Source organism: Pterocles gutturalis, unplaced genomic scaffold (genome assembly GCF_000699245.1).
Source record: "Pterocles gutturalis isolate BGI_N339 unplaced genomic scaffold, ASM69924v1 scaffold6069, whole genome shotgun sequence".
NCBI classification, from domain to species: domain Eukaryota; kingdom Metazoa; phylum Chordata; class Aves; order Pterocliformes; family Pteroclidae; genus Pterocles; species Pterocles gutturalis.
This window is the reverse complement of record NW_010135529.1, coordinates 220-23,531: the sequence shown is the minus strand read 5'-3', so window position 1 is coordinate 23,531 and position 23,312 is coordinate 220. Positions and strand designations below refer to the sequence as shown.

At 42.8% G+C, this 23,312-nt stretch overlaps 1 protein-coding gene across 2 annotated transcripts; it reads right to left on the bottom strand.

Moving 5' to 3' along the window:
* Positions 1-22,696, bottom strand: PDCD11 (programmed cell death 11). Of its 2 annotated transcripts, none has more exons than XM_010081917.1 (35): positions 22,595-22,696; positions 21,893-22,024; positions 21,547-21,714; positions 20,816-20,977; positions 20,081-20,204; positions 19,533-19,714; positions 18,847-18,954; positions 18,190-18,396; positions 17,742-17,866; positions 17,073-17,133; positions 16,249-16,395; positions 15,874-16,125; positions 14,903-15,046; positions 14,008-14,208; positions 13,266-13,436; positions 12,656-12,875; positions 11,404-11,556; positions 10,974-11,089; positions 10,295-10,812; positions 9,749-9,811; positions 9,164-9,272; positions 8,553-8,642; positions 8,135-8,237; positions 7,434-7,611; positions 6,714-6,770; positions 5,803-5,925; positions 5,384-5,506; positions 5,016-5,211; positions 4,497-4,619; positions 4,027-4,170; positions 2,711-2,961; positions 1,831-1,999; positions 1,443-1,596; positions 1,079-1,244; positions 1-421 (listed from the first exon to the last, which is right to left on the bottom strand). In XM_010081917.1, the coding sequence occupies exons 1-35, from the start codon at positions 22,694-22,696 to the stop codon at positions 250-252; spliced, it is 5,514 nt and encodes a 1,837-aa protein (XP_010080219.1). In that variant the 3' UTR covers positions 1-249. The 2 variants fall into 2 exon arrangements, with proteins under 2 accessions (XP_010080219.1, XP_010080220.1); XM_010081918.1 differs by having other exon boundaries at positions 10,295-10,809.
* Between the last annotated feature and the right edge of the window lie 616 nt (positions 22,697-23,312).

Below are 23,312 nucleotides of genomic sequence, written 5' to 3'. Positions count from 1 at the left end.
TTGATTATAAAACAGTCTATATTTAAAAACACATCTTCAAATTCATCAGAATAGGATTATTTGTAACATCTGGACAAAGCTGCAAACCTCTATCTAATCTTTTCCTTAGATTGTTCTTTCCGGTTTGGTTTGGTCGTAGACCAATGCTCTCCAGAAACTCTGTTCATAGTAGAATGGTAGAACTCCCACATCTCTCAGTTCCCACACTGCATGGAGAGCTGAGTTTCTCTGCTTCTACTTGCACCATACTTAGGTGTCAGCAAGGGAACTCTTGGTCTCCACATACTCAAGTGCTGCTCTTTTAACAGCCAGGACACTTTCTGCTGTACCAAATTTCTTCTCATAATCCAGGTAGCGTTTAAAGAAGAATTTCATCTTCTTTGGTGCCAAGCTCAGGTGTATGACCCTCTCAAAGATGTCCCTGCAAAAAAACAAAGTGATTAAGATTGCTGCTTTGGTGACAGCACTCAACACAAGCCCCGCATCCTGCCTTTGAACAAAGAGCAGAAAGTCAGGGGAGACACTCGACCTGCTGCAAAGTGCTGGTACTTGAAAGAGATTCCTGAGAACTAGCCAAGGCCTCAAACTAGAAGCTCTCTGTTTACTTGCAGAACTCTAAGGCTGCTAGTCAACTTAAGCTAAGATCCAGCCACTGTATTTGGCCCTGCATTCAGTAAGTGGATGTGGCTGGATCCATAATGTGGAAAGCTGGGAAAGTTTCTCCAGTTTTATATTACAAGATACACAAGGGCTTGATCTCACCCTTCAGATACAACAAAGCAATTCCTCCAGAAGGACAGATGAATCTCAGTGCAAGTCCTCTAGTTTCTGTCAATGCTGGTCACTACTTACAAATCAGTCCCTGTCTGCTCTATGGATCTTCTTGGAATCTCCCCAGTCCTGGCAAGGATAAGCACTTCCACACACTCGTTTTCTTTCTCTAGGTGATAAAAATTCTCTTTTGCTCTGCTCTGGGAGGCCATATTCAACCTCATGCTGCAAGGTACCTCTGGTCTTCTCAGGTGTTGCTCCAAGCACTGTACTCTGCCCCCTCCCAGCCTGCTGTAGCACAACTCACCGTACTTCCTTCTGGCTGCCATGTTTGATCATGATGTCCATGTAGATGGACCAGATGTCTGTCCGTTTGGGATAGCTGTTGAGGGTGCTCTCAAAGAGGGCCTTGGCATGTTCTGCGTCCCCAAAACGGAACTCCATCTGTGCAAACCTTGAAATGACATCCACATCTGGAACAAGTAATGACATGTTAGGGTATCACAGCAGCCCTCTTCTCTGAGAATCAAGAGCAGCACATTCAGCACCAACTGGTTGCACTTTTCACTTACTACAAACTTTGTCACAGACAGAGATATCAGAGAGCAGCCTATCTACTGGAGATCTGTCAACAAGTGGTCCCCATTACAGACAGGGAAGAGACTGCTTACGTTCTTTGGTGGGCAAAGCCTTGAGAGCACGATCCAAAAGCCTGTGTGTAGCCTCAGTCTGTCCTTGCTTCAGGAGGAAAGAGGCATATTTCAGCCACACAGATTTCTCCTGACGGAAACGCTTCAGCATTGTATGGTACAATTCTTCTGCTTGCTGGAAGGGCAGAGTTGTGTTAGACCACACAGATTCATAATAAAGCCTTGTAGCTTTAAAACTCTTACTCTTGGCTCAGGCACCTCCAAACACTTATGACAGAAAAGCAAGTATCAATAGTTCCTTGTCTGCTGTCAATCATAACTATTAATCCCAGCTAGGAACAGGATATGCCTAACATCTGACAGCTGGAAGCTTATACAACCAGCATTGGTAGTGTAGTGCCTCTCTTACCTTGTACTTTTCAGAATTGGCATAGATGTCACACAGATGCTGGAAGACTTTCAGAGGTTCATTGTACTGAACAGCTCTCTCAAAGACCTTCATCAGTGTCTCCTCAGTACCATACATGTTCTCCAAGTTCAGCAGAGCTACCCAAACATTCAGCTTCTCCTGTTCTTCCCTTCAAGCAGATGTGAAGAAGAATATTTAGCCTTTTACCAGTCTTCATTAGCTTTTTCCAAACCACCCTACAAAGACTCACTGATTGTAGCCTGTCTCCAGGACAAAGGACGAGGGCATACTGCTCACTGGCACACCACTTTTGGAACAGGGCACAGCAGTTGTTTTGTGCCCTACACACAACACTACAACTAACTAACACTACTACGCTACTACTAATTAACACTAAAACTTTTGATCACTGTTGTTTGTAATTATAAACCACAAGGTTAATTCAAGAAAGCACAATATAATCATGCGGTAGAGATTATTTAATACACAAGATTGCAGCCCTATGGAAAAGGCGACAAGAGTTTCATGGTTTGTTTCATGTTTTGATTTAAGGACAACATCACTGCCAGCATTATAATCTTCCAAACCATTATGACAGCTCAGAGGCATGTCCGTGTGTTTAGTGATACCTTGAGGAGCTACTGCGCTCATGAGCTGCAGCAAGTCAGCTGCAGGCCAACTGTGGTGCCTCAGGCCAGACCTTCAAAGGGCCAGCTGACAATTGCTACCGTTTAATTTTGTTGAGTTCACTGAAACAGGTTCTGCCACTCCAGACGCACATGCACACACACTGATGATGCTGCCAATGCTCCTCTGCCATCACAACTACCCCACCATGATTTATTCTTTGCGGCAAAGAAAGGCAGAGCCCCATTATTACCTGAAGCAGATTGTTTTAAGCGCTCTCTCTGCCACAGCTCTGGCCTTCTCAATCTCGGTAGCCTGGAGGTGGAAAGCCATGTACTGTAGCCAGAGGATGGAGCTGTTGGGACTGCTCAGCAACAGGCGGTCAAAGTCATCTGCTGACTGGGGCTGTCGACTGGGGTCCATCAGGGCTGCCTCTATTTTGCAAAGCTCCTTCTCCTTCTTCTGCTTCTCCAGCTCCTTCTCCTTCTTTGTTTGTTTCTTCAGCTGAAAGAGCAAAAAGTAAGACTGAGGAAAAGCAGCCACTTCATGTGGGAATAGGCAGGCCCAGTTAAAGCACAGCCAGACCCCAATATGCCCAAGGCTAGGCAGTTTTCACAGGAAGAGGTGGGACCAATTGCTTAAGAGAGAAGGAAAATAGTACACACCCCCCACCCCTTCACACACACACAGTTCACACCTCCAAGAAGAGCAGCAGTACATGAAATCTCATTTCCTTTCATGAAATACATTGAGGATCCAAATACTTCACTAGTCACACACCCCAACTGCAGGATTCACACTTCACCCCTCCCTCTCATTCTTCCACCTTTACCCTCCAGGCCAGTGCTCACCACCACTCTGCACTCTGTAAAAATCCAGGATATAAGGGCAGAAATTGTGCAAGACTGAGTTGCTGGATCACTACAGTGACTCAGATCTAAACTGGGAACTGACAGTGCCATAGTTCTTTGCATAAGGCAGCTATACCTTGGGCAACAAAGCATTAGCCATGCATGGCATTTACAGAGGTGAGTTTTGAGGGACAGGGGAAATTCTAAAAAGTAAACATGAAAGTAATTCATGAACTTGTTTCTGATTTTGCTGAATTGCTCACACTGGAAAACTCTTCTCAAAAATTACAGCATAAAAGGGTTTTTTTGGTGTTTTTCTAAATAAGACGACTATAATTTGAAAAGGTATTTAATCTCCAGGTTTTCCTGTAAATTTACAACACTCAGAAAATAAAACACAGAGCTGGCATCAAATAAAAAAATTGCTTTCATGAAAATGTCTGTTTGACCCTAAATAATTATTTTTTTAGCATGTCAACATAAGAAGCCCTATTTTCATGCGGCCATGCTAAAATAAGGCCTTTTCTCCTCTGTTTCATAGATACCTGCTGCTAACCCCAATGCTCGGAGTAGTTAAGGAGATTCTATTGTAGCTATCAGAGAGGTTCCCTCAGGTTACAAGGCTTTTCTATAGGGCAGACAGACATTCAAATACTGAAACAACACATTACAGCCACCATGTGGTGTCTCCTGTGCAGGCAACACTAGTACATAGTACCTTCGACTGTGGATCCTCCTCCTCCTCGCTCTCTGAGCTCTCTTCCTTCTGATTCAGCACAGGCATCTCTACTGCATTCATGTCCTCATCCCAGGTGAAGCCCGTAGAAACCTGCAGCCTGGGAGCTTCACCAGGTTTCCTTATCTGCTTGGAAAAAGACAGGGAATACCCTCGGTTTAAATTCAAAGTTTTCACACTGAGATCAGACAACTACTCTTTGCTTGTGGCTTCTCTCTGGCCAGTACTATTGACTTCTCACACTTGCAAACAGTGCACCAGCAAAAACATTAAACTCTAGTCACCTTTGCTGCAATTTAAACTCAGTCCACCTCAAGTGATCTTTCAAAAACACCAGCCTGTGTCACTCGTATCTGCAGCACTGATACTTACTGTCATCCAAGTCAAAACTAATACATCTCAGTAGGGCTGGAAAGTAATTTCAGGCTCAGGTTCTCCTCCAAACTCCTCACCTTAGATTTCTTTTTAGCTGCCTCTTCCTCCTGGTCATCATCCTCCTCCTCCCGGTAATATACCTCAATTCCACTGTCATTTTCATCTGCTGGGCAGATCTTCCTTTTTTTTGGCTTAGCCTCCTGCAACAAAGGGAAATGAGTGCATGGTGGAGTGCAAGAAGAGGGATAAATCTTAAAGGCAATTCAGATCACAAAGTAATGAGCCTGACAGCAAAGAGAGGGTGGTGCCACAGCAGAGCACCCCCCACTGTCCTCTCACATAACAGAGAATAAACTCGTGCCATGAAGTGCCAAGATCGACAGGACAGGCCACAAAAGCAACACAATTAGGCTGCTAATTCAGTTAACTCCTACCCAAATAGAATACTTTCTGATCTTTGCTAATCTCCAATGGAATTTAATCTCTTTTTCCTACTCTGTATAATTCCTCAGCCTGATCCCAGTGGATCTTCCCAGTCCCTTCAGTATTTGGACCAACCAAGCCCTTTAGAGTGTCATGCGCAATCACACCCGTACCTGCTCACTTTCAGAATTTCCTCTTCTCCGTTTTGTCTTCAGCTTAAGCTCTTCTTTCTTTTTGCTGTCACCTGCCTCTCTTCTCTCCTCCTCGGCATCATATCGTGGTAGGCCTAGGGATTCAGGCAAGACGCTTGGCATTCCAGTGTCCTCAGACAGGAGAGACAGCTCAACATGTTTTGCTTTTCCATTTACACTATGATGCATTGCCAGGAGTAGCAGGAGAGAAGAGAAGAGAAAAAAAAATCTGAGCATTTACAGTGACTGCAAGGATATGAACTTCTTTCAAATATTCCCGACTCTTATCCTCCCTCCTTCCATTCTCTCCTTTCTAATTCATAGTCCTTTTTAAAGAACATTGAACCTACCGAAGCACCTTGGCAGTAAGCAGCTTTCCTTCAGGCAGGTACTTCTCATATAAGGAGTGCTTCTGTACAAAGTAAGGGGAAACATTCTGGAACAGGATTCGGCCCAGAAGAGAAGTGGACAAGCTAAGATGAGGAGAAAAGCCAAAAATAAGTATTCCATAGCAGGGGAAAAGAAAAAAAAAATACAGTGACTATATCTTTGGCATCACCAGTTCTATATAGTGTCACCCAAACTTCCCCTACTTTAATTTCACAGGCTCAAGAAAGCAGCAATGACATCTTCATTCCCAGAAGGAAATTCCTCTTGCAACATTGCATTACACCAGAGGCCACCCCCAAACAAGACTCCAGAACTATACACTCAAAATACGTTCTCCAAGACCCCTCAGTTCCCAATATAATTTTCTTATACTACTTACCCAAAGAATACGCCTGATGGAGTGATTGATTTTACGTAACCTCTCACTAGCTGGCCTTTTTTAACATCCTTAATACCTGTTATTTCAACATCCTCTACTTTGCTGTTGCTCTTTGGGTTTAGCCTAGAAGAAAGCAGAGGTTAGAAGTTAAAGCATTTGTCTGAATAATCCACAATCTTGTCCAGTATCAAAAGAAGAAACAGGTATTAACAACAGCTAGTACTTTCTGGAAAAAGCACCAGATCAGGGACACCTTTCAGTTTATTCAAATGGTCTAGCTGCATCTCCGCCAAGCGATACAAAGCATTAGAAAATAGATATGCTGCTGTAAACAAAGCCAAACAAAACAGATCAGCCTGGCTTCCTCTGACACTAAGAAAATGAGTAAAATGCTGTCTGAAATGTTGCACAGAATTGGCTTGGGTTTTTTTCCACTTATTTCTAAGATACTTCATTCCATATGGTTTATGCATTTTTATTCCATAAAGAAGGGAAAGCAAGAAGCTTAGTTTTAAGAGACATTTAGGACTAAGTCTACCATTTAATTAAAATGTTTAAATGCAGCTGAACATTGAAAAGTAACATGTTTGCCTTGCAAATTCAATGGTGGAACTTTCCCTTTCTTCCCAAATAGAAAAAAAAAGAAAACAAACAATTAAGTCAGGTCTAGAAACTGTGATCTACAGAAATTAAGTCCGAACCCACTTGATCAGCTCTACATTAAGTGTCAGATACCTCTATGTTTGCCAATACATAGGAAAATCTTTCTGAACTAGGAACAAGTCTCAATCCCTTAAAAAAAAATTTAGTCCTTGTCCTTTGAACACTTCACACTGATTTGCCAAAATCAACAGTTACTGTATTTCACTTTCATTAGTAAGAGATCAAAAGTCTGGAGGGAAGACACATACCGGGATTGCCGGAGAGATAACTGGATTTTGCCATTCTCATTGGAGAGGACGTAACACCTGTATGGCAGAGTAAGGGGAGAAAACAGAAAGCTTTTTCACCTGTTAAAGAAAGCGACAGGTAGAAAATAGATATTTTCTCTAGCAGAATGAATCTCTAGAGGAAACAAACCACTCTGTCCCTTGGAGCACTTGTTAACACAAACCAGCATGACACAACAGTTCATGAAACCAAGCTAAAGGGCTTTTTGAAACACATCTACTTGCTTTACCCAGAACCTATTGCTAGTACAATACTTTAAGATTGCTACAGCTGAATCACTTGGCCTGTTGCACTCTCCATCTTTCCCAAGAAGTCTGTGAAGCAGGGAAACACAATTATTTGTGCATTACAAATGTAAATACAATTGACTTACCAAACAGCCCACAGAACCACAGCAAGGCTGGGATAACTGTCTTCTCTTAGCTAAGGTGCTGATGGGACTGAGGGAAAAACTACTCTCAAAAACATAGTCCAAGAAGGTGGCTGAAAAGGGGCTCCTTCATACATGGAAAATACAAGACTCACCCAAATGCATGTAAGGTCATAAATCAGCATTACTTCTTAGCTACAAACTGAACTTTACAGGTCTGGCATCATCTTATGACAGTAAAAAGCCTGTCACCAAAGGGGGATATTTCTATCCCTTGCAGCTTGAGGAAGCAAGAAAGAGAATTACTGACCTGACAATCTTGCCAACTTTGAAGTCACCCAGAGGATTCTCTGTGTAAATATCATTCAGGTGAAAGATGCTGACTTTGCCAGTCTTCCCACCGGGCAGCGCAATGGTCAAACCAATGTGCGCAGTCACCTTTGTTACCATGCCTACAGTGATGGTGCCCTGCTCCAGTGACTGAATTCCTGAAAAAAGTGAAGGCGGGAGAGGACGTCATAATACCCCAAAAGCATACAACCAAAGCAACAGGGGTAATGAGTCAGTAAAGCTGATTTTAGTTGCCTAGCCACATATGAAACCCACCAACTTGTGGTAAGGTGCAGTCTATGCACCCTCAGTGCACAGCAATGTTTGCCTTGGTAGCCCAGACAAGGTCTCCTAGTTGCATAGTTCCAGGATCCAGAAGAACTGACAAATGTTGACAAATGCATCATCTCATGTCTGAGATCAGAAAGGAAAACATTCATAAGGGCTCAGAGAAGGGCTTCAGCCTGAGACAGGAAGAAAGTGATTCTTTAGTCTAAAGGCCTGACCTTTCTTGCCTTGCATGCTGCTACATCTGGGTCAGGGTCCCAGAGGTTAGTTCTGTCCTACAGGGAGGTACAACGTGGCTCTGGAGTGTAACATCTTCACCTGAGAGGTCAGTGCAAGCCCACCTGAGTAAAGCATCATATGCAGTGAGGTCCTGCTGTTAAGGCTCCACTATACCTGTGAGTGACAAGCAGAGTTTTGTTTGGGTGACATCTGTTCCAGTCACTGTAGCTGACATTGCCTGGCCATTTTTGAAGCTCTTTTCTGGATGTTTTAAGACCTGAAAGAAAAGACAGATTTCCACTTATTATCATGATAGGAGCTTTGCACAACTTTGACTGATGTTTCTCCCATAAAGGTTTACTGTTTCTAAACATATCTTTGACATGCACACTTGACTGATAGCTCAGCATTGCTTCAGTGGCTCTGCTATGCTGAGCCAAACTAGCTACAGGCATAGTGCTTGCTTGTCAGTGAGGAGCAGTGATGCCTGGACTATGCGTTCACATGGATGTCAGAAGCATCTGCAGTCACCACTTGCAGCCACGAGCTCAGAAAAAAAAAATTGTGTAGCTTATCTGTAATGGCTTCTTACCTTGGTGTTCAGAGACAGCAGCAAATGAGGAACTCTTCCTCGAATGTCAGGGGCAACTTCTACCTCCAGCCAATTTTTGAGGATGTTATACTGAGAAGATACCAAATAACCAGAGAAGACAGCATGAGACTTTGGGGAAAAAAAAAAAACAACCCTTCCCTAGAGGAATTGCTAATTTTTAAGACTAGAAAGAACTACTTAAGCCTTGGCTCTTGCACCAGGCAAAAATGGTGATTTGGCTTCCACCCCTACAAGCATAATACTGCTAAAGTTCACAGGCAAGTGCACACAGGCGATCAGCAGTGAGTATACTTTGTACAGGTGGCATACACAACTTCTCAAAGGCCATTTTGCTAGAGTGCAGGATGGGAAGCATCTGCTTGCAACAAACAGGCATGTTGAAAAGGGTGAGTCTGCTTGACTCCATGAAGCATAGCAAACATGACTTCCTTCTCCTGCTTTCCCCCCAAGACACTGCACTTTGCATGGGCCACTCTCACAGTTAACGAAGATCACAGTAGTGTCAGTATTTAGGTCTGAACTAAGGCCCCTAAGGTCACCCCCACTTACTGCCTCACCGAGCACACTTCTTAGGAAGACTCTGACCTCACCTTTTTCACAAAACAGGTGACTGTCTGTCCAACATTGTAGAGTCCAAGCTTCTTGATGGTACTGTCTTCTTTAACATTCAGCAGTGCTGTGACTTCCCCTTCTATTTCGCTGTTTGCAAATGAAGAAATAGAATATCAGTAAGACAGCTTTGGTCCTAATGACAAAGATAGGAGTTAGAAACCCAAGAGATTTTGGTGAGCCAGTACTGCTGTGAGAATGCCTTTGTGGCATTCATCCCTATCCCCATCCCCTCCCCAGCTGCATCCTTCTGCAGGGAATTAATTCTTCTCTGGGCCCAGGGAATCCTTCTGACATGAAGGGACATACCAGAATCCAGACTGGCAGAACCTGAAGCCAAACAGATCTTCAAAGGAAATCATGTGCTAGGAGAACATCGTGAGGTTTAACACAGCTCCCAAAGTTAGTGTGGTGAAAGAGGGAATAAAAGGCCTTGCCACACTGCATACATCTGCAGCTCCTTGCTCATGGTCAGATCATTCACAAATGGCAGGAACAAGGGAGGGAACCTACATGGATACAAGGTCTTCAAAGCATCTACAGACAGCACAGAGGTTAATACTTACCTTGGTCGAATGCTGAGCTCTGGAATGGACTGTGTGAAGTGTGGATGGGTGATGGGCAGGTACCTAAAGAACAGGAAAAGGATTACAGTTTCTCATTATTTCCCCAGGCCCCAGTCACCTGTAATCCCTCTGCATTGGCAAAAAAACAGGTGTAAGTTCTCTAAAACTACCAAAGCCTTCAAGTTCCAGTTCTTCCTAGTACTATTTCAGTGGCAATTTAGGTACCCAAAACACTCTGGCAAATTTAGCCCCTGGGGCCAAATCCTGCTTGCATTTAAGACTTCCACTGGACCTTAAGAGCTTAGACATCTTTTTTTTCTTGCAATCTATACTCACGATAAATACAGTGACATAGGTAGAGAGCTTCACCAAAACCTGGATCACAGATACAATATAATGGCAGATTTCTTCAGGCCTCAACTACACTAGCAAGGATAGCTGTAACAGTATCCAGTGACAGAGGGAGCAGCCTAGATGACCTGAACTGAATAATTGTTTCTCCCGTCACATTCCCCAAAAAGTAATAAAAGGAGCATGTTTTCCCACCTGTGAGTATTCACATCTCTGCCTCCAATGACTCGGGCAGTCACCTTCTGTCCAGCTTTCAGAGTGTATGTTGGAAAAGAGCCTATGGGCACTTCATCCAGAATACGGGATGCGTGGATTGAACCTGTCAGCTTGTCATCAATAGCAACTGTGACGTGGGTTGGTTTGACAGATTTAACAGTACCAGTAACAACATCCCCTGGAGAAAGTGAGTGTTTCACAGTAGGAAGCATCTCTTCTAATGCTGTCTCAGATTCGTTCCGGACCCTTACAGAAACATTCTTCTTTGCTGGGTCTTTTACTGCTAATAAGACTCCGTGGTCATTCACCTTCACTGCTTTTAAGGTTGCAGAGATTGTTTGTCCCACCTTCAGTTTTTCTGAGTCAAAGCGGAAGGTGTCATTGAAGTGCGAGGCTATGGGGATAGCTGCCAGCTGGCCTGTTTCCAAAGACACGATGGCAAACTCTTCTGCTATGTGCTGCACGACAGCAGGGTGCTGGGAGTTCTCTGTGAGCTGCTAGATGAAATAAAGATAGTGACTTACCCTGCTGAGATTTTGATTCCCTCCACTCTACCTCCCACAGTTCTAAAGGAGGAAACAGCGCCCCCACCCAAATTCAGTAATCTTGAGTTTGACAGACAACCAGAAACACACAGATCAATACACTGAACACATACTTGCTTGGCTCTTTGTTTTAACAGTTTTTCCCGAAGAGAAACATACACCTTGGATGTGAGGGCATCCACATGAAGAACCAATGCCTTGGTGTTCTCACCAGGAGCAATACTTTTCTCTACAAATGAGAACAAGAAGGGCAGGGGGGTTGGAATTAGATGATCTTTAAGGTCCCTTCCAACCCAAACCATTTTACAATTCTATTATTAAATCCTGATGACAGTAAAGGATTATGAGCAACTGAGCTAGTGGACACATGACAGACACTAAGGGTTGTGTGTGGTTCAGTTTAATTCCTGAAGACCACAGTGAGTTACTAATGGTAACTAAGTTACTGTAACAAAGTCAACTTCGTGACCAGATGTAGAAGTCATTTGTTGAAGAGGAGAACAGATTTCTCCAAACCAAAACAAGCACTCAAAAGATGCTCACCTCCCAAATGGTAGCGAGTGGCTGTCACAGTCAAGCCCGTGACAGAGCTGCCACTGAACAGTGCTGAGCCATCCTCCTTCACATCCTGCACAACCAACTGCAGCTCCTTCCCAGGCATCAATTCACTAAGGCCTTGGGCCATGCTGGACTCCCCTAAATAAAGGGAAGAAACAGCGAGAAATCAGTTTTATCTATTCTGTGTCTTTGCAAAAGAAAGGGAGTTTTCACATTTGCTCAAGAAAGCATGAATAAGAATTTATATCCACCTTCATAACAGCAAACAGTTTAGACTCCTGGATCTGTAAAAATACAAACAAGTAACTTCTAAGATTTAATCAAAGTAGAGACAATTTTGTGAAATTACAGATCTGGTAACTCTGGAGGTAACATTTTCTGATCTTATATAAACACTGTCACACAGCACTGCATATAGAAAAAGGTGAAAGCAAAATGGATTAATACTAAAAATACAAAACAAACCTGTCAATTCACAATTACAGGAAATAAAACATTAAACATTACTGGATATAAAAAGAATGTAAAAAGGCAAAGATAGAAATTGATAAAAATAAACTGTAATGCATCCAGTGTTCCTAAGTCTAGAAAAACAGCATGTGACCAAACCTTTGCTAAAGGACTTGTTCAGCAAACCTGTAATACAAGTATGCAAATCTATTTATACAAACTCATCCCTATGTGAGTACTAGGTGTGGGTTATCACAAGCACTTGAGTGTCAACATAATTATCCTTATACTGAAGGTAATAAAGGCATCCCTATAGATTCTAGTTGAGCAGATCCTGGCTAAGGCTCAGGGTGGCTGAAAAATTCCTCTGTAAAAATCAGTTATCCCATGCATAATCTCACCCTGGCTTTCCTTATTTTCACCTGCACAGGACCTTTCAAGGGACTAATTCTTTAGTATCATTGTATCCCCCTTCCTCTTTTGCTATATGGACCTCGCAGTTCGTCTATTTATCCCCTTATTTTTAATTTTCTAAGCCTTGACCTCCATCAATATAAGAAGCCTGTCAGACTTCAATGAAAAGAGCAGCTTCTTCAGCTTGTTCCAGCTGTAGTTCCAAAAAGCCCTCTTGCCAATGACAGACACTGCACACATCCTTCTTCTAGTAAGCTCCTCTTGGAAGCCAAGTCTTTGCTTGAACTGAGCTTTCTTTCACTTAAAAGAAAATGGCCTTCCCTTGGTTTTTTTTTATACGATCCCCTTTAGCAGAACATGTGCAACCTTTTACCTCTTCTTCTCAACAAGTTCCTGATTTCTTTCATCTCCTTGAAATATTGATTCAGCAGGGCAAAGCTCTCTGCAGCAGAATCGCCTGAGCTGCACTCCGACACCTTCAGATTGAGGAGCACACGCTGCTTCTCCTCATCAATGCTCATCACCTTTGCAATCACAGTCTGTCCCACCACAAAGTGGTCCTTGGTATCCGTCACAAACTTGTCACTCATGCTCTGTGAAAAGGAAACAAAGGGGCAAGGGTTACTGAGCACAGTGCTAACCATCAACCACCCGCAGTGCTGTTCAGAAGGGTCCGAGTTAAGATTTCATGAAAATGCAAAAGAGAAATTTACAAACACTAACAAAAAGCCATCAATTATTACTGAAGTCACATAAAATCCTTATTTTAAACTTAAGCTCACTTCAATTAAGTCCTTTATTTCATTTTGGAACTGAATTAAAACACAAACCTAAAAGCAGCTTTTACCCTGGAGGAAGCTGTGCAAATGCCAGGATCCACCGCCCTACTGTTCCCTCCTTTTTATTGTACCTTTGCTAAAAGCCATGTTTCAAGCATGCCTGATTATACACATGCTGTTTACTGAAGCAAATGCTTTGCTTACCACTTTGGGTGCCAGTCCTGTCACACCAAATGGGAACTCCACAAACACTCCAAAGGGCATCACATTCCTCACGTAACCAGTCAAGAGCATCCCAGGCTGGATTTCACAGAAACTTCTCACAACTTGCTCCTCCTGTACAGCAGAAATCACTGCAGACTTTCTGCTCAAGATCTGAACCACCAGTTAGGAAAAATGGGAAAAAATGAAGGAAAGGAGCCTGATGCCAAGAAAATCTCTTGGTGCTACTACCCATTGGGCTAGAGGACTTTTTGCAGGTTACACAGCAGAGGAGCTCAAAATCCTGCAATTCCAATTGCTGTCTTGATCTCTCTATGGTAAAATTTAGCAACCGCTGTCTCTTAAGCTGATCAGCATTAAAGATACATGCTTCACACTAGCAAAAATGTCAACTTCCTCATATTTCAGTTCTGATTGTTGGTTTAAAACTAGCAAAATTTTTGCTAAGGTTGTGATATGATTGACAGCCCAGAAACTGGTTAGGAAGGTGAGCCAATTCACAACCAAGTCCTGGTTCTGATGGGATTCTAGCAGCAGTTTGGCCTCACTTTTCACACAAGGAAGTTATGACTCTTTGAAGCATCGCTAACTTGACAGGCACTTCCATTTCAACACACTGACTAGTATATCTTCTCTTTGTTGCAGATACTGTGGGCTCCTGACAGGTATCTCCTTCCCCCCTTCCCCCTGCTTTGTTTGACTGGTTAAGGTGGCAAAAGGATACATCATGCTCTCCCTTGTCACTTAGGCACATAACTCTTGGCAGGACATCTCCCTCTTGAAGACAATGCCACAGGAGCTTGCAGTTAACAACAAAGTCAGAAAGGTGCGCTGTGGGAATAAAGGCCACCACATTGCCTTCACCTTCTAAGACAGAAACCTCTAGACCATTATCTTTCTTCTTCAAGACTTTCACATCAACCATCTGAAAAGAGAACAAATACAGACATATAAAATTCCAGGTGTCTTTGAAGTCATCCATTTTGATGCACAGATGCTGTGTTACAGGGGCTCTGACATGGCCTCCCCGCTACATACAAGAAAAATCTCACACGAGCAGAGATGAGCCTAAAAAGCATGCCAACACTGACAGGAAAATAAAAGGCAATTCTCAGCAACCAGGGAAATCAAGAGCTAGAAACATTCTCTTATTTGTGACTTTTTATTTGAAGAGCAAAGGGAATAATTTAAATTAGATTAGAACTCTTCACTCCCTGCATTAGCAGTATCTGCAGGGTGCTGGAAACTGTTCATTCCAAAGACAACAGGAAAGCATTTCAAAATATTTTGCTGAAGTTGTCTTTTTCCAAGGAGCAAAAGCAGCTGCTTTTGGAGTGAGACCATCAGCAGCATCCAGAAGAAAGACAACTCCACCTAGGAGTAGCAGCACTAATTGGTACCCCAGAAATACTGTTCTGGGACTCCTTTATCCTGACCTCCGACAACACAGATCCTGGTTTTGATACAGGAGGCCAACCACACAACAACAAATGTAGATTTAATGCTGGTTTCTGACCACCAACAGCTTTTCTTGAAGCCAAGTTTTTCAAAGTGATACCAAATTGTTTGGAAAACAAGTAGGAAAAGGCAAAAAAGGGAGCAGTCACTGAATTCAATACCTCTCCTATTTGATATTTCACTTCTTGTTTCATCTTTGGAGTGCATTCCGTTTTGTCATTCAGGGCAGGCTTGCTTGATAATCTGAAGGACAACAAGAGTCTTTCCTGATGGGGCTCACATTTTAAGACCATTACTTTAACAACCTGCAGCAAAAAGAGATAAAACAAAAGTTTAATTCAGCTGATCCTCCCCCTCACTGTGCTACCACCTACAAAATGAGACAGGGTAATGCATACACAGTACACTTTCCCCTCATACCTAAGGATAGCAAGCCAGTGATTATAACTTAATCGGTTCAACCAGAGACAAATGTCCTTCTGATCACACACGAAAAATGGAAGCACATAATCATTAAATGACTTGCTAAAAGTATGTGGCAGGTCTGTATAAAATTCATATCTCCAGATTTGTAGTCAGAAATTTTGACTGGAAAATTACCCTTCTCCTTCGCCAACAAACAGCAGGATTAAAGACAAATAAAAGCACCAGAAAAAATAATGAAGAGGGCTGAGATCTCTATAAGCTTGCCCACAACAAAGATCAGAACTTGGTGAACAGTGTGGTTCCCAGAACGCCTGGTTTAAGATGCACAGGATTAAAACAAACAGGAAAACCAGAATAAAGCAGAGGCAGAAAACCTTATTTTTATAATTTTGTAAATTAAGCTTTAACTACTTTAAACTTAGTTTAACTGCAGCCTAGAACCCCAAACTTCTACTAAGATCTCAGTAACTCAGTCAAGTGTCACCCCTACATACAATGGTCCCTGCTGCACACCAGAACAAAGAGAGCCTAGAAATAAAGACAGCTCTGTGAAATACTCAAAAAGCTGCCCCTTTCACACAGAGCACAACTATTACTTAAAGTGAAAGGACATGAACATCTCTTGGTGTAGCTGGTTCTTCCCAACTTAAACACAGATTTCTCTTTTGCATTTAAACACAAGGCATAGCATAGGTACACTGATTACCTGGCCTTCATGGAAGACTTTATCTGGACAAGATATGGGTTCTGAGCTCAGCTCATTCTTGGGTACCAGACCTTTGACATCATTGTAGAACTTCACAATGCAGCCAAACTCCCTCGCACATACCACAAAGCCATGTGTGATCAGACCTGGTTTTGCATCTTCATAATTGGAGAGGACTGGAAGTTTTGATTGGACAAGACTTTTCTTTAGAGTAAGGATCAGTTTCTTTCCTGCAGGATTGCACTCTAGCACCTACAAGAATGGAGTAAAAGAAGGTTCAAAAAGCACGTCTGCCGTTGTCTGACCAATCCAGCTGCTGAATACTCAGAACAAAAGAGTGCAAAGCAGCTGAAGACCCTGTCTGGCAGTTCTCACCCGACACCTGACTTCATCTCCTATGTTGTACTTCTTCTCAGGCTGCTTCAGAATCACATCAGCAAGATGCATGGATGGCACAAGCCCTTTAATCCCGTCAGTAACTTTCACCTGCATCCCAATGGGTTTCAGAGCAAACACTTTGCCCTAGAATCCAAAATAGGGAAAAGGATCAGTAAATTCAGTGTGAAAAGCAGATCGCGCACAGGCAGGAAACAGCCAAGATACTGCATCACCTATTATCACCAAATCTAATCACCCTCCAAAAAATAAAATCTTAGTCCAACCCACACGCCACCCAACCAATCTGACCGATTAACTTTTATACATTCCATAAGGTTGTTTTACAGCCTCTTTTCCTTAAGCATAGGCTACTTCTGCAAAATCCCTATTGATTCTGGCAAGCTAGAACTGTTTCCAGGGACATAACCAATACAGTCATGACTCAAACATATGAATCATCACAACTGAGCAACTTTCTGCACATCAGCTGACTGTGATGGTAGACACACACATTTTTACTTTGATTGTGAGGCAAGTTTTAGTTTCTTTCACTCAAGCCTTTCTAAAAATGTATTCACGGACATAAATAAATGGCTGACTGTGGCTAAAATTTGATTGCCTTGGCAGCATCATGAATGGAAAACTGAGCAAAAGTATCACAACCCATTAAACAAGTTCTGCAAGTAGAGGTTTTTCTCATTTTTGTATCATTGGTAAGGATCAGAAGTGGAATACACATATTAGGCAGGGGAAATGCTACACAGATCATTGCTCTAAGTATAACTACCACAGAGCACTGTGTTAGTCCTTCAGGAGCTCACCTGCACCACATCACCCGTGTGGATATCTTGGTATTGCAGAAACCGTGCTTCAATAATCTGACTAGGAAAGAGACACAGCAAGAGGCAAACAGTCAACTTGAAGGACATCCAGGATAACAGGAAACAATCCCCTCTTTGCCTTGTCCCTATTATCCCTCACACACTCCAGTGCTCTACAGCTCCAGAGTTCTTCTGTTTTACTCCAAGTGACCCACCTCCCAAAATGGTTCTCTGGACATAACATTCAGGGAGATTGACCAGGCTGCATTCCAGGTGACAGCCACACAGTTACGGCAATCAGCCACAGCTCCATGAAATGCAAACCCATCACATGCATTCCTTAAAACCACACAGATGGAAATACTAATAGGGAGGAACAAAATGGGGTGGCACTTGAAAGATCAAGGTTCAATTTTCTGTTCAGCCACAGTCTCCTGCCATGGTCTCAGCAGAAGTAATTTAGCCTCCCTGTGCCTCAGCCCACCAACTATACTGACAGTGTCCCAACTCCCCATAGTACAGGGAGGATATGCAGATACCCAGACAATCTGACATGAGACAACAGATACAATCTAAAAACCCTAAACGGCAAGTTCCAGTCCAGCAAAGCTGTGTTGTATTTTCCACTCCTGACAAAACCCTTCTAATCCTTCAAACAATGAAACTTACTACTTCAGAGATACAATACACATCTCATCCATCAGGCTGTAGTCAATGATCCGACATTTATGTTTGCATCCTGCCTTAAATGACCCAGGTTTAAAGGATTTTCTGGTTTTTGAAAGATGTTTCAACTAGAAAAAAAATTACAATTTAGTGTTTAGAAAATGGAAGCACTGATATAGACCTTAGGTTGAATGGCAGCATCTAACAAAATCATTCCTTTAACACACTCGCTCCATGCAGCAGGTTTCACCAGTTCTTCTACAACAACCCTTCCACATTCCAACCTGAACAAGGGGAGGTATGATTTGGCAAACACCTTCCCTGTAGTCCTAATTTTGTTGTATTTGTCTCACAAAGAACATAATGGTAGAAAATAAAACCTCCTCCTAGCCTCCTTCCCCATGAGGTTAAGATAGCTACAGAGGACTTCACTCACTGCCCTGGTACTCACCCGTGCAAATGCAAGAGTGCCATCATCAAGCTCAAGGACAGCACCAAACTGTTTGTAGAAAGCTTTCACTGTTGACTCCTCCACCACTGCCCCCATGCGATCATTGGAGAGCTGGTTTGGGGACCCCCCTGGGTGGAGGAAGGCCTGCCGTAGAGTAAGCCGCACCACCTTGGAGGTGGGGTGGATAGAGAGGATGCAAGCTTTCATCTGGGAGAGGATAAAATGCTCATTAAACAAAGTTTGCAACAAAAGGCACTTTGTTCATGTTTTCAGGCATTATGCTTGAGACCTGAACTCTTTGTCCATGTACTACCACTTCCCCGTATTGCTACTAAGACATCACTTCAGTTCTAACAGCTTCACAGACAAGGGATTTTTGCTTCTCTCTGTTGTTCATAGGCTAGTCTCGTACCATGATGGCACAAGAAATTTTCTATCACTTGCAAGTCTCTCATGCTTCCCAAATAAGTCTTCCATTGCCCCAGGAATAGCTTTGCTCTTTACAGCTCTAAAGCAGCCATGATAGTAATTGAAACAAAAGATAAGGAAGACAGATATCATCAGTAAGATTTCAGAGATTATTCCACTGAAATCTTGGAGAAGATAAGAGATGTTGCAAGCAACATACCAACTCCAGCCATCCTTCACCCTCCTTACCACTTGATCTGGAGAATAGTTTGTGGATTTCTCTGGGTCCACGTGCATGAAATCCACAACACCAGTGAAGGAAGACAGAAAGCTCAGTTTGATCCCCATTGGGGCCACCTAGAAAGGGGAAGGAAAAGATGCCAAAAAAATTTGCACTCCGTTTTCACGCAGCTCAAAAACAGAGAGCAATTCTCACATTTCACAAAAATGTGCTGTCAGTGCTAATCAACAAACACATCACAAGAGACAGGAAATTGTCTAACAATTCTGCTTTCTACATTGTTTTGCAAAAACAATGCTTTAGTTTTTCAGTAATGCGGTGTTAACTCTGAAGACTACTGCTAACCTGTGGAATACTTTTCCTAGGCAAAGGCCAGAGAAGCACAAAATGGATCCTGTTCTGCTTCAACCCTCCTCACCAACTCCAGGCAAAAGCCTTCATATTCAGGGCACCACAACCAGGACAGAGATCAGACCTTCAGTGAAGGAAGTGGATGGAATAGTGTCTAGCAGATAATAGTTTTTGCTATTTTAAAGTAATCGAGCCCAAGCACAAAATTTTCCAGGGCATAAGCTTCCATTTCTATTTCACCTGTCTCCTCACCTTCAGCAAGACTCAAAAAATAAAAAACCAACCAAAAAAACCCAAACTGAAACAAAAAAAACCAAAAAAACAAACCCAAATGAGAGCTTACCTTCTGCACTCGAGCTTTTACCACCAGCCCTGGCAATAAATTAGACAGCGTCCAGTTCTGTCGCTCTGTTGCAAGGGATGCAGCAACCTCTGATCGATCAATGGACAGACGGACCACTCTTCCCTCGTTCTTTACTTCCACAATGACACAGTTCAGGTTCTGGCCTATTTTCAAGTCAGACCCTACAAAGACAAGCCACAGCATAAAATCTCCACCAGAAACACTCAGGGATTCCCTTCCACTTTTTTCAAAGCTTTTTCAGAGTTGCCTCTATTTTAAGAAGTTAGAATTCCTCTCAATCTAAGTGAAGTCTACTGCCAGCAAGGATAAATGGGCTTGGAACAGTAACAGACTGTCAGAAAACAGGCCGAAACCCAACGGCTTGTTGCAGGCCAGCCAAAAAACCGCTGTTTTCAGAAGCTTCCTAAGACTCCACCTTCACCCAATCTCAGTGAGATGCAGTAACACCACAGATAAAACAATCTTTAATCCCTGTCACTCTCCACCTCCACTTTAACGCCAGCAACCCCTCCTGCACTACTACATACCTCTCATGACTGCTTTGATGTAATTTTGGGCTTTCTGACGAGGCAGGAAAGCATGAGTCCCACTGACTCCAATATCAATGAGGTAGCCATGGTCTTCCACACTAGACACAAAGCCAGAGAGCAGCTGTTGGGAGGGAAGCACCGCAATTCAGTAATGTGATTAAACAGCTGGGTCTTCAAAGAACACACATCTGGTAAGAGATTCCCCACCCAAATACTCGCTTGTTTCATGAGGACAGAGATGAGTTTTCCAGAGCAGCAGAAAGAATACATACATTGTTTATTACAGAGCTCATCTGGCAGGGGGGTCTCAACTCTACCCTTATGCAACTATGCATGTACAGAGTTCACAAACCACCCGGGAAAAAAATTAGGATGCTCAAAAATAGCAGGTGCTCTAATTGCAGGCACATGCCTGCAACCATACAGCCAGAAACACAAAAGCTAACCTAAACACCTCTACAAAGCAGGTTAAATATTCTCTGCATAAATAACAAAGAAACCTATTCAGAAATAGGTCATTAAATAACTTGTCCGTATTGAAACACAAGCAGGTTAATGGATTTAATGAGTGACAACCTGGGACCAGTTCTCTCCTCCCAGGTCTCTTCCATGGTGGGAGCAGCTCCACATTCTTCTCTGATCCCACGCAAGGACAAACAGAAATGTTCCCCTACGCACTGTGCAAGAAGCACCTCCAAAGCCTAGAGGCTGTGACAGACCCAGAACACATACCATGCCCGATGCTAGTGCTGAAGCGTTCAGACCCTTATTGACCTTCTTGGGGTCGATTGATAATTTGATACTCCGACGTCCATCAGCACTTTTCTCAACACTGGTAACAATGCATCTGACCAATGTCCCTGGAGAATACATGTCTGAGAGCGAATTCAAGTCCTGCCCAGAAACACAATCAAGTGAGAAACATACAAATTTTACTATATTAAATAATATAAGGACAGAACTTGTTACTGAAGCAGTTGTTGAAATCAAAATCCCACAGGAAAGTCCTGTTTCTATTACACTACAATAAAAGGCAGGAAATGCCACAAATACCAGGATCTCAATACAGAGATACACTGCACTGCGCAGCAGCACGTTGCATGCAGCAACACACAACGAAAGTGCAAGGTTCATGCTACTCCCCACATCCCTGAGAAACACTTGCACCCTCACATCATTTTCCAGCCACTTCCCCAACTTCTTCCCATCATTGCTTACAGCTAGGGAGCAGTATTTAGCTGCAGCAGCAGATAGGCAACACAAATCTCTTTGTGTTCAACAGGCTGTCTATGAAGTTCAAGGACTATTTAGCGAAGGCTAAGGCACTACAGGCTATCAAATTCAGGTCAGTTCCAAGACATCAGAAAGGAGGCTCCTAAGCAAGACCTTAGGGTTGGTTCTGAGGTATTATTAACACTCCCCAGCTCCCAGGCACAAATCACAGCCCCAACCCAAGTTCTCACCTCCAGGAGTTCTCCTTGGGACACCTGCTTGCTCAGCATTTTGCTGTAGGCATCACTGATCTGTGTGACTGGCACAAATCCTAAAAGTCCATTTGGCAAGCTGATGACTAGCTCGTAGTCACTGACCTCTTTTATACAACCAAGGAGCAGCATCCCCTCACAGATGGCCTGGGAAAGCAGGAAAAATAGCATACAATGGATACCTTGGCAAGTCAGTGATAACAGTGGTAAACACACTTTCATCCCGAGTCACTGATGTGCTTTACAGATTTAGTGAGGAAGAACATGCAATTTTTACATAGCCCAGAAGAGAGATGTACACAACATCAAACATTTATCCACAAACCTCAATTGTGAGTGGTTCAATATTCACAACATGGTCTTTAGCAGCAGCTATTTTGTCTGCCTTGAACTTTTTCTGTCTTCCTTGATCCTTTTGGCTCCTTTTTCTTTTCTGGGATTGTTCTTCATGGTGAACCTACAGCAGAATATAAGCAGAGAGGAAAAAAATAAAAGTGGATAAAGAGATGAACTGCTGCCAAGAATAAAACTAGAAGAAAATAACTAGTATTGGAGAAAAAACAGAGAACAACCTTGGCAACTGCTATATGTCTACACATAAGTCTTCCAAAAATATCTCCTTTTGGGCTGAGGCTGATCATTTATAAAACTGGGAATCTTGGGAATAGAAAAGAGTCGTGCAAGTCATCTGCACAACATTCTACTAACAGAAAAAGAAAGACCAAACTTAGTCTACATCCACTAGGACTAGCCTCCCTACACAAGCACCTCAGGACAAGATGCCTGTGGAAAGTTTAAAAGCTAAAGCCTGGTTGATAATTTTGAATTAACTTTTTCTGTCATCACATTCAACATGCATCAGGGACCTTTAAGAGATCAGAAGAAAGGTGGATGTCAACAGTTATGTCTTTCTGGAAGTCCCTTCTATAGTTTACTATACAAGTAAGGGATAAGAAAGATTGCAAGTCATATTCTGACAGTGGAAGAGCTCTGAGCAGAGTTATTCAAGAACACATGAACAACATACATCAAACAAATTGTCCCGCTCTAACTTTGAGCTGGGTGTTTTTCCCTCTGTGGGTTTTTTCTGGATACCCCCTCGAGGAAAGTTTTCTTCCATGGATGCCATGCTTGTACTTCTACAGGACAAACGACAAAAGAGAGATTAAATGTGCAGTTGTTATGCTTATGCATCATAGACACTGAAGAGAGATAAGAGTGAATTACCCCCAAACTAAGAAAGAATTCAGATGGCTACTTTAGAGTTAGTCAGTGACAAAACAGAAAGTCATGTCCAAATGTATTTAACGTTTGACCACACAGAAGTGTTGCAATGGTCCCTCTAAACATGTGCATCTCTAACGCTTTTTACTATTGCCCAATTCTACTGACTGACGTATTAAATTTTTAAGGCATTTAGATGCACCACACAGATATTCATAAAACTGCTTTAGCCATAAGTTTCCTGAACAGATCTTTATTATATTCAGTGGACAAGCTGAGAGCTACCAGCTTCAGCCACCAAGGAGGAAGCTGCGAGGGAAACGCTAAGTAAGCTCGGTCTGAGTCTTGACGTTCTGGATACCAACCTTAAAGGTTAATATTATTTGAATGTAATCTGTAAGCGTACCTCTCTACTTGCATTCAATAGCCAGGTTTAACCTCACCACACTCCCCGATTCACCGGGTCCCGGTTCACGCTCTGTTCATTATTCCAGCCAACAGCGCTGCTGCACAAACCACCA

Excerpts from the sequence above, each read along its gene's own strand:
- PDCD11 (XM_010081917.1), bottom strand. The coding sequence starts at position 22,696 with ATGGCATCCATGGAAGAAAACTTTCCTCGAGGGGGTATCCAGAAAAAA. Across the intron at positions 8,238-8,552 it reads TGCTGTCTCTGAACACCAAG|GTCTTAAAACATCCAGAAAA; the intron begins GTAAGAAGCCAT and ends CTTTTCTTTCAG. Across the intron at positions 5,212-5,383 it reads CTTACTGCCAAGGTGCTTCG|TGTAAATGGAAAAGCAAAAC; the intron begins GTAGGTTCAATG and ends AATGCATCATAG.